This window comes from Sinocyclocheilus rhinocerous, unplaced genomic scaffold, assembly GCF_001515625.1.
Source record: "Sinocyclocheilus rhinocerous isolate Xijiao unplaced genomic scaffold, SAMN03320098_v1.1 scaffold3117, whole genome shotgun sequence".
Lineage (NCBI taxonomy): Eukaryota > Metazoa > Chordata > Actinopteri > Cypriniformes > Cyprinidae > Sinocyclocheilus > Sinocyclocheilus rhinocerous.
The window spans coordinates 843,413-854,756 of record NW_015629109.1 but is presented as its reverse complement, the minus strand read 5'-3'; the positions used below and the strand labels follow the sequence as shown (position 1 = coordinate 854,756).

The 11,344-nt window shown below is 40.6% G+C and overlaps 1 protein-coding gene across 1 annotated transcript in view; it reads left to right on the top strand.

Annotated features, from left to right (window-relative positions):
- The first annotated feature begins 463 nt into the window (after positions 1 to 463).
- LOC107738825 (mRNA-decapping enzyme 1B-like) overlaps positions 464 to 11,344 on the top strand; it is a 13,081-nt gene continuing 2,200 nt past the window's right edge. Inside the window, exons 1-9 of the mRNA XM_016550706.1 lie at positions 464 to 745; positions 2,254 to 2,412; positions 2,569 to 2,609; positions 2,871 to 2,998; positions 8,056 to 8,122; positions 8,857 to 8,980; positions 9,102 to 9,224; positions 9,312 to 9,941; positions 10,458 to 10,619. Coding sequence (XP_016406192.1) covers positions 2,269 to 2,412; positions 2,569 to 2,609; positions 2,871 to 2,998; positions 8,056 to 8,122; positions 8,857 to 8,980; positions 9,102 to 9,224; positions 9,312 to 9,941; positions 10,458 to 10,619 — 1,419 coding nt within the window. The 5' untranslated portion in view covers positions 464 to 745; positions 2,254 to 2,268. The remainder of the gene's footprint in view (positions 746 to 2,253; positions 2,413 to 2,568; positions 2,610 to 2,870; positions 2,999 to 8,055; positions 8,123 to 8,856; positions 8,981 to 9,101; positions 9,225 to 9,311; positions 9,942 to 10,457; positions 10,620 to 11,344) is intronic.

Below are 11,344 nucleotides of genomic sequence, written 5' to 3'. Positions count from 1 at the left end.
TGAATTCGGCTACTAGTACAATTTTAAAGTGAGATATGATTATTTTAATAAGTCCAAAGGGGGATAAATAGAGATAAATATTTGATTATGTGGTTTTGCTATTCATTTCTATTGGAATAGAACAAGAGGGGAAAAATACTAAGTGCGCTTTTAAATTACAGTAACACAGGGAAGTTTGACTTTTAAAATTGCAGCAGGACAGTAAGTCCCGTGGACTGCGAAATGTAGCCTGTGTGTTTTAGAAGGAACACACAAACAAACTAAACAATTACAAAAACGTAATGCCTACCAGAGGATGAATAGTGCAGGAATGCGAGAACTTCAAATCCTCAAGGGCTCCCCTGCACCACAAACTCTGCGGCGTCAGCTCACTTTATTACAATCAATCAAGATGTAAAAACTAAAGGTCTGGTGGGTCTCCGGTGAGCTCAAGCCATGCAGCTGCAGGGGGCGGGGCTTCAGGCTCATTGATTATTCATGATCCTCGATTACTTTTCCTGTGTGCGCGCGAGCTCAGCGATCAGCTCGTGCTGTCTTGATGTCAGCGCAAACATGGCGAGAGCGGTAGCCGATCAGGAGTTAGATAAGTGAAATAAAGCGACATATTCAAGTTTTACTAGTTTGTAGATCATTGAAAACATATACAAGGAGACCGGAACGTGAAGTAAAGTGTTTCAGTCCTGTTTTACAGAGTTGAATCTCGTTTTAAAGGAATTTTAGGATTTGTGCGGTATTTTAAGTGCAGGTAAGTTTCACTCCTGTCCGATCTATAACAGGGCAGCAGCAGCTAACCAAGGCCTCGGTTATTTCATTTATAAACTTGTGGAAGCATGAATTATTTAATTATTAGTGGCAAGCATTAGTATTACTATTGTTCATACACGATTGGGGATTTGAACAAACCGCTATTCCGCACTAACGTTACCAAACTTCTGTTGTAAACCGTCCCGCAGAGTTTGTGCAACGGACATGAAGGATGCCTCAAATCGAGACGCGCTATTATTTTACTAGCCATCGATTTTATGACTTGCAATGAAAGAGAGACTCGAACCAAATCTAGGGGACATAATAAAATACAGACTTGCGGGTGGGCTCTTTTGGCTTGGGCAGAGCAGTAATAACTTGCATAGGAACACTTTGTCAAGCACACAGCATCATGGCTGTGAGTTTGGCACGGGGTGCTCACATTTGCTTTAGAATATATAGTTTATTTTATTGTCTTATTTAAGCCTTATTTATTGTATTATGAATGTATACACTGTATAATCATATACAAGTCTAATGTATTACATTTATTTAACGGTATCAGCATAAATTCCTGTTTTATATTTCAATTAAATTAATTTCACAGCTCTAATTTATTGAATAAACTTAAACGGGCCTACCTTTATAAAATATTTAAATGTGTGCATGCATTATTGTTTTTGAAAGGATGGTTCACCCAAAAAATGAAAATTCTGTCATTAATTACTCACCCTCATGTCGTTCCAAACCCGTAAGACCTTCGTTCATCTTCAGAATACAAATTATGATATTTTTGATGTAATCTGAGAGCTTTCTGACCCTGCATAGACAGTAAAGCAACTGACACATTCAAGGCCCAGAAAGGTAGTAAGGACATTGTTAAAATAGTCCATGTGACATCAGTAGTTCAACTGTAATGTTATGAAGCATCAAGAATACTTTTTTTGTGTGCAAAGAAAACAAAAATAACGATTTTATTCAACAATTTCTTCTCTTCCATGTTAGTCTTCAACGTGCATTCACAAGAGCACCACAACGCATGCGTGTGCATTCTTTTGCTTACTTGTAAACAAGGAGCAATGCAACCCGGGTTTGGCTCTTGTGTCAGCAGCATCACATGTATGCGTCGTGTGAAGCGTTGTTTTACTTTTTTTGTGGGGTGAAGGTTTGTTTTACTTTTTCAACTTTATATCTAAGTTTTATGTCTTAATTTACACTAGAATAAAGTATTGAGACACAACTAGGCCAATTTTACATTTTACAAAACAATAAAACGTGCAGTATAAAGTTAAGTTCATACATTTAAATATATTTCAGATAAAGTATTTTTGTGGAGTATTTAAAATATCCCTAATAGTCTATGATGATACTGATGCATGTAAACAATTGCTGATCAGCCTTACAGTTGTTGGAATTAAACACTTTTCGATCAAAAACTTAATGTTTTAGTAAACAGTAACCTCGGGCATCTGCATGGTTTTATTTAAAGATCATATATTTTGTTTACAGAACAGGACTGGAGTCATGACTGCAAGCACAGGTGACGGCGGGAGCTGTTTATCCATGAGTCTGTCTGCCCTAAAGAGACTCGACCCCTACATCAGCAGCATCGCAGACCTGGCCAGCCAAGTAGCACTTTACACCTTCAACAACACCACTAATGAATGGGTAAACCATGATATCAACAAAATTAATAACAGTTAATGGATAGGTAGATGATTGATTATTCTAAAAAATATTTTGACTTTTTTTTTTTTTTTTAAATGTTAGCTTATTTTTATTTTAAGTTGAATATAAATATACAAATGCATTTGTGTTCTGTAGGAAAAGACAGATGTGGAGGGAACTCTGTTTGTCTATAACAGGTTTGTATGTTTTCTGATGTTTTCAACAGTGAAGCAACACACACATATGTCCTGAATCAGAACCCTAGAGATCTAACTCTGTTCTAAAGTAAAAAAAAAAAAAACTTGCATGATATTCCTCAGCCTTCTGATATGGCACTGTACAATTGACTGCACTAACACTGCAAAACACCTACTCACAGTTGTTTAGGTCCATCAGACTCATAAGCTTTAGTTTCCCACTCATGTTGTGAGTTCTAATGTCAGTTTTCTGTGCATCAGGCTTGCCTTCCCCAGGCACGGCTTCACCATCCTGAATCGTTTGAGCATGGACAACCTGACCGAACCCATCACTAAAGACTTAGATTTCCAGCTGCAGCATCCATTTCTCCTGTACAGGAACGCTCGCTGTAAGTCACTCTATTTGTGAAAAAACAACTCAAATGCATCAAAATAAAGAGCTCATACAGCTGTATAATATTGCACATAGATAAAAGTATGCAGATTTGGTTTGTTCAAGTTGTTTTTCATAAACAAATCCTTACATAATGTGACAAGATGAAAGTAGCTGTGTTAGGAACATTGCACATTTATACATTTTGCAGATGTTTCAAAAATGTTTTTATTTTGACCAATTCATGCATTCCCTGTGAATCGAACCTATGGCCTAGGTTTTGCTAGCGCCATGCTCTAATGCTTGAGCTACAGGAATGCTTACATGAGGATTTTGGGAGATGGACTCATCTAGTATTACTCTTTGTTTGGGGAAATTTAAAATCTCCATCTCATGCTTAGTTGAACAAGCAAGCCTTTGAAAGTAAAATTCACTGACCATGAGTGCAAATAGATGCACATGGATCTTTCTTTCGAATGGCTCAGATCACTCACACGTCCATGCACAGACACAAAAATTGGGCTGGATATGGATGGTGCATGTTGGCCAAATGTTTTGGACCCCATTTGGGTGTGTATTTGGCATGCAGTGTCAAACGGATTGCTTAAAACAGATGTTAATACCAGGTGTAAACAGCACAGGCAGTACAGGGTGAGCATCCATCCAAAAAGTGAAGAACTTAACAGCAGTAAAAGTGTGTCTGAATTGAGAGAGGTGTGTGTATGTGTGTGTGTGTGTGTGTGTGTGTGTGTGAGAGAGATCAGAGATCCCTGGCAGGCGTGCCTGCGTGAGAGGCCCCAGAGCCACAGTGCCTTATATGGTGCAGAGAAGTATGTGTGTTTCTCTTCCAGTTTCCTGCCAGCATCACAGACCCGACCAGCCAATCCTGATTAGATAACAAGCCTCTCTCACACGCACGCATGCACAGGCTTCCAAGGAAATTAATGATAAAGAGACCTGCAAATAGTGCATGCGGAAAAGCCTTAAGTACTTCAGGCTGATTGAATGAATCATTGTAGATCTTGATGTTTCAGCTAGTCCAAAACTGATGTTTGAGCATTGCAGTGACAGTGAAAGTCTGTGCTACTGCTAACTGACTGATGGGAAAATCTATCCTGGGTGCTTCCAAATGTAAGTGAGAGTTTACTGGTCAACTATTTCACTTAATTATGTGCCACAGAGTGGATTTTTATTTCTGATCAAACTCGCCGCCGCAACAAGACAACAAAATTAGCACAACACAACGGAATTAGTCCTATGCATTGTGTTGTGGAGATTTCGTTGTGTTGTGGACTACTGGGCCACCATAGTTTACACTCAAAAGAGCCCACCAATAAGTCTCAATTATATAGAATTCATCAGGGATGATGTCTTTTTGTAGGCCAACCAATAATTTAGCATCACACTGGTTCCCTAAAAAAAGCCAATTGGATTTTTCCATTGACTCTTAGAATATTGCAGATAAAAATAAACTCTGTGAGCAATAAATGCTTATGATTCTTATCAAGTAGAAGAAGAAGAACATTATCAAGATAATCTTCACAAATGAACACAACATTCATGAATTTTGAAATCTAAATACAATCGCCAGAAGAAAAAATAAACTATAATAAACTAACTACACCATGGTGGCATGATTTCAAAGTCACCGACATTAAGCTTCCGACAGCTCTTTCAATCTTTGAGTTTGAGGTAGAATAGTTTGCAAGATAGTGAGTATAATCACAGTAAAGTTGTAAAAGTGGACTAGTAAGCAGATAAGATTTACTGTTTTTGATATCGATACGGTGTAATGTCCCCATCAGCCTTCATTTTCAGGACACTTAAAAGCTTAAATCACAACTAGGGGATTACTTCTGTACTTGCTATAGAATACAATACAAAAATGTCTTGAGACCTTATTTTAGGCATTTGACCAAATCCCATAAAAAATACCCACTGATATTGGAAAGTGCGTTGCCAGGTTTTGGACCCATTCCTGCAGGACTCTATTCTGGTTTCTAGATATGGCCCCTGTCCCTGGTTCAATGTCAATCTAAGGAATATTTTCCTGTTATATTATCCACCAGATGAAAACTAAATCTGGTGACTTATAGTACAGCACTCCTCAATAGACCACACAATTTGAGGTACTGTTCATGTCTGTAGCACAAATAGTGCAGTGCCAGAGTTACTTTGTTAATAGTTGAATACTTAGTAAGGGCAATAATAATGCCTTTACAAACACTATTAATAAGGTTTCAGACAATGGGAAGTAAGACCTACACTGTCCATGTTAAACACATCGCTCTTCCTCATGTGCAGATGGTGCTGGATTCCGTCAGCTCCTCTCTTCAACAAACGCAGTGTTGTGATTGTGATTTGTGACTGTGTAGCTGGAGACTTTCAGCAGGACTCTTACGTATACAAAGCTCTTACCTCCTGGCCGCACGAACATGTAGCCCAGCTCTCTCTCCGACACCAGCTTCCCTTTGAACCGCACCTCCACTTCCTCCTCCAGTCGCTCGTGCTTCAGCCTGCTCCGACTGAACAGCCCCCGCAGCATCTTTTTTCTCTTACTGAGATTTGAATCCTCGGCAGATTGAAGCTTTGGTCTGTTTGAAGTCGGTCAGAAGTTCACCGTCTCTTCACTGCGCGTATGGATTCCACTCCATTCAGTAAAACATGCAGCGAACGCTTCTGCACTCTGTCTGACACGAGCGAGGGTGTGTGGTTCGGGTCTCTGTTTTTCTTTTCTCTTTGTTGTGTTTTGCTAAGTTCAACTTCAAGTGTGCTCGCAGTGTCCTCTCATCCCTCTCTATCCTTGTTCTCCTCCCCCTGCTCGCTCTCTCTCACTCTCTCAGAGTTGTGTTTCTCGGTTCCCAGGCAGTATTTTGTTTGGGTTTTTTCCCTAGGCGCTGACCCGCGTGGTGCTCTCTGCTCTGAGAATGAACGGTTGTGGATACAGCACCAGCCCTTTCTCTCTCTCTCTCTTCGTTTACTCGCCCTTGGTTTTGTTATCTCTCTGCTACTTCTGGAGGTGAATGGAACAGGTCCTGATTCAGCTGTCAGCACCAGGCTCTAAGTTTAGTTCATGAGGGCTCATGAGGAACCACAGTCTGAACTTATCACTGAAATCTCTATTAATTGTTCCTAATACAGTTGCTCTTTAAAATGACCAGTGACTGTTGCTACAAGCATCTGAAAACTTCATCTTGGTCTTTAAAGACATTTTGGTGTCCTGGCACAGCAGTTGGCTCCAGTTCTGCTTGGGCACTTGGGAGTTTGGGAAAGGAATCTCTGCTTGAGTGGACTGTGTGTATGTATGTATGATGGCACTGTAAGTGCATGTATGCTGTCAGTTTCGGTGGTTCTTTTCCACTGCTAATTCTGATGCTGTGTTAAGCTGTGTTCACACTAGCAGTGACTTTTGTCGCCAGGGGCTGGCAATGAGGTCGCTAGTGGGTGTTCTCACGTTGACAGCGAATCAGTTTTCTTGCCGCTAAATTCAAACATTTTGGAGGCAAAAGACTAAATATAATATAAATATGAATTGAATCTGTAAATAAAAACATAAATGAATGATGATGGCAAGGATCAGCCTCTCCTCCATCTTTCCGTCACTGCTGAGCTGAGAGGAGAACGATCACATGAGCTCTGTCTTCTTTTCTATTGGCTGTCGCTACCGAAAGTCGCTCTTCATTTGCATAAAGTTGAAGGAGTCTGAACTTTGTCACGTCGCTGGACACGCCCCATCTGTCGCCAACGGCCGCTGTCACTCGTGTCGCCGGAAATCGCCAAGGGGGCGCCATTTGTAGGGTTGTTCCAAATGAAAGTGAACAACTGAATCCCTTCACGAAGGGCCCTTCCAGAAGTCTGTTAGCGAAGGGAACATGCGATAATCACTTCACGGAAGTAATTTCCGTTTGTGATCATGTGATCTTCGGTTAGTAGATCTTGCGATGCTTTTTAAAGCAAAGTTGGGTTTGATTTCAATTTCACATACAAACGTAAATAGAATAGGCTAATTAAATTAGTCTATTTTAAAGTCCGCGTGAACCGGAAGTTGCTGCCGACTTTATTTCAGTGTAGTGACGTATTTCCAGCTGAAACGGAATATTGAATAGAGGGCATGGTGTTATGTTTGTGCTCCTCCTCTCTGTCTCTCACTCATAGCAATCTAACGGTTGGAGGGGTGTGTTTAAGCATATACTGCCCAAGCAGTCAAACTGACGTCATCAAAAAAGGAATGCCATTCCAGAGCGGAAGTAAATGTTTAGATTTTGATTAAAGATTACAAAGACAAACAATTTTTTTCAGCGGATTAACTTGGACGGATTAATTGTTTACATCAAGACTAGCAATGTGCGCTAGTAAAGTAAATGAAGCCAATTTTGATTTCATGCAGACTTTAATGCAAGACAAAATATTTTTCGTCAATGATAGAAATATTATTTAAGACGGTAGTGTAAGCAAGTTTAGTTTTAAACAGTTTAATAGTAAATAAGACACAATTAGACAATATTTGAATAAAATAATAATAATAAGAAGAAATATTTATTTGCAGCAACTGATGGAGTGCTGAATGCTGCACGCACGCGCAGCGTTGTCAAGGTAACATTTGGTCAGTCATTCCCTTCGCCAAGGGAGTTCCAAACGCTTATACGAGACAGTAATGCCCTACACCCTTCAAAGAACACACTTCAAGGGCTCTGCCTTTCGAAGGGAGTAGGGCATAGAGATGCTCACTTCCGTTTGGAATTCGCCCATTGATGAGCGGCATTGTGTGTAAAAGTTTTAAGTTCTTTTAGCGAGCCACTCACCTGCGAGACGCTGCAAAAGATGCGAGCGCAATACACGTCCGTACAGAGCCGACTACACACGCTGTAGTATGTTTTTAAGGGGAAAGAATTAATAGGATTAAAAAAACGAAATAACCGACATGGGGAAAAATAGGTCGGTTATGGGTTCTGAATTTCGGTTTCGATTTATTTTCGATTAATCGTCCAGCCCTACTACTGTGTTATGATCTTCATTGGTTTTGATTGAATCTTTGATTTATATTAATGTGTACTGTATATATGTTTTTGGCAGTGTCCATCTATGGCATCTGGTTCTACGATAAAGAAGACTGTCAGCGTATAGCGGAGCTCATGAAGAAGTGAGTTTTTCTCCTCCATCTGCAACTAACACTACTTTTAATTCTGGTTCTGATTCTAATTTAATTTAATGATTCCAGTTCCTTAATTCCCTTGATGGTTCTTCTAGTACTTCTATGAGGAGTCAAAACATATTTAACACATTTTAATGTTTTTTTTTTCTCTAAAATGTGATTTAATAATTAAAAATTACACAATAAATTTGAGATTGACTCATTACAAGAGTCTACTCATAAGATTTATTCATTCCCGAATCAGGCTACACTGGTCACCAGTGAGAACAATGCAATAGAAAAATGTTGCCTTTTGTATGACTTAGTGTAGAGATGTCCAATCCCAGGTGCAACTGCAGAGGTTAGCTACAACACACATGCCTAGAAATTCCTAGTTATACGATTAGCTGGTTCAAGTGTCTTTAATTGGGGCAGGAGGATGGAAGGTGGCTCTCCAGGAACAGGATTGGACACCCCTGATTTAGCAGTACCCAATCTTTTTATCTTGTCACAACGAGTTCCAACATTAAGCTTACAATTTGTCTTTATTTTCTTCTTGAGGAAGAGGAATCACTTTTCAGTATTTTATTACTTTGTTCCATATGGCAGATATTCAAAAGCAGTTAACGAAACCACATGTCACTACAATCTTTTGGTTTCTGTTTAGAAAAAAAAAAAAGTTTTCCAACCCTAGCTCTGACTTTCTTACAAACACACACTCACTCTTTCTTTATGCTTGTCAGTTTGACAGGGCAAGAACAGCAGTTACAGCCGCAAATGGCAATTAGCTCTGTCTCTCCGCGATCTGCAGAGCAGGGTGTAGATATAATGCAGATGCTCACTAAAGCACAAGATGACTATGACAAGGTAACACACGTCTTAATGTCTTCTTTTTGTCTTGCACAAGTATTAAGGTGCGTTATATACACTAGATGTCACCAGTGCACAGTGCCTTTCTCCTACTTGTGTTTTCTTCCTTTCTTTTTAGGGAAAACTCAGTGAGCCGAAAGAAATTGGCAGTGGTGGTGTCATCTATGGAAACCCCCATCTGATCAAACCCATTCCCCTCAAACCAGCACAGGACACACACATTCAGGGACAAACGCAGCAGGTGTGAATACTCAGCATGTTTGTGACAGAGCAGACATAACATAAATGTAATATTTAAATATAAAAAGAAACTTTCACTCTTTCTCAGAATACAGAGATGGACACAAAGCACCTCTCGGTTGTCACTTTGTTCGGTGCTCAGTCAAAACCAGACTCTGTCTCGCCACAACCCACCTCAACTGTCAGTAGGGTGGGTCCAGCGCGGCCTGCGGTGGCCCGTTCGCTGTCATATGATGACCCTTCTCCGGCAGGTGGCGCTGTGGTGTCCAACACCCCCATGCAGCACTGCCCAGCCATCCACAAGCTCATGTCTGGTTCACTGCTGCAGCCTCTGTCTGAATCCCCAGAGAGCCGCCTGTCTGAAAATGGGGCAGTCCAGAACCAGCCTGACCCAATACAAAAACTGCTAATGAACCCTCTTCCTGTGGCAGGGACTCCAGGGATGCCTTCCTTACAGTTAAATCAGGGAGAAAGTGGGTTGGGGCCCCAAATCCACTCTAAGGCTAAAGCCTCAGGGCCGGTCCCAGCTCAACACTTGATCTATGTCCCAAATAAAGCACTCCCTGCTGGAGTGGCAGGGAACGTGGTGTCGCCACATGAGCTTCTGCAGAGGCTCACATTGGTGCAGCAGGAGCAAGAGCTCCACCCTCGTCAGGAGCTTCTACAGCCCAGTCTGACCACCAGCAGCTCCAGTCTCAGCAAAACTAATTCTACACAGGTAAAATAAATCTTTCTCAGTTATTCTGATCGGTTACCTTTATGTTCCTCTCCAGTGTTGGGCAGTAACAAAAGGATGTAGCACACGCACTGTCGAGTCAAGTGCCAGTAGATTACGGACCTGCTCTCACGCGAGACCCGACGCAACAGCGCGGCGCGGGACAAGATGGGCGAGTGCTGGTGCGCGCGGGTAGACACTCGTGTGTGTGTGTGCGCGGGATGCGGGAGAAGGATTCACGGGACTCCCGCAAAATAGAAATATCTAAACATAAAATATCTAAAACAAATAAATTGTTATTCATCTATTGCACAAAAGCAACATGAACTAGTAACGTAATTAATTACTTTTGAAATAAAGTAATCAGAACTGTAACGTGATTACTTTTAAAAGGAGTAATCAGTAATCAGTAATTTGATTACATTCTCAGAGTAACTTGCCCAACACTGTTCCTCTCAGATAAGTGGTAAGACATCCTACAGCTGTATGTATAACCTGTGATTTAATGTGTGGGTGCAGGTGAGCTCACCTCAGCGTATCCCAGCGACTGTAGCCCCCACCCTGCTTCTGTCACCCAGCGTGTTCACCCAGACTAAAACCACAAGAGCAGAACCAGAACCAGTTGAAATCAGAGCACTTAGCAAGACTCAGCTACAGGCCACACTGCTCCACCTCATCAAGGTCAGAACCAAACACATGCCCATCTGTATTATTCCAATATTGATCATATAATTTAGAGATGCACCAATATTTTGATATTTTGACCATCAAGATTTTTGTTGGCATAAAACACCATTTTAGGTTTTCAACCAAAAGAGAAAACCGGCAAGAAGAAATATAGTTTTAACACATAATTTAATTAATTTTTTTATATATATACACACACACACACACACACACGCTATTGTTCAAAGCTTGGGGTTTTGAAAAAAGTCTCTTATTCTCACCAAGGCTGCATTTATTCAATAAAAAATATAGTGGAAATAGTAATACTGTAAAATATGATTGCAATTTTAATTACCGTTTTCTATTTTAAAATGTTTTAAAGGGGTCTTATGATGCGATTTCAATTTTTCCTTTCTCTTTGAAGTGTTACAAGCTCTTGGTGCATAAAGAAGATCTGTAAAGTTGCAAAGACTAAAGTCTCAAATCCAAAGAGATATTCTTTATAAAAGTTAAGAGTCAACCACGCCTACCTAAAACGTCTCGTTCTAACACGCCCCCACATATCTACGTCACGATGTGGGGAAGATTTTCATAATGCCGCCCCAATGTTCACGCAAAGAAAGAAGGCGAAACTTTTATTCTCACTGTAGTATTGTTGACGCTGCAGCCATGTCCTGAAGACGCTGTGTGCTTCGTTGTGAAAGCGAAACTACTTTGTTTGGCCTTCCAAAAGAGGACGA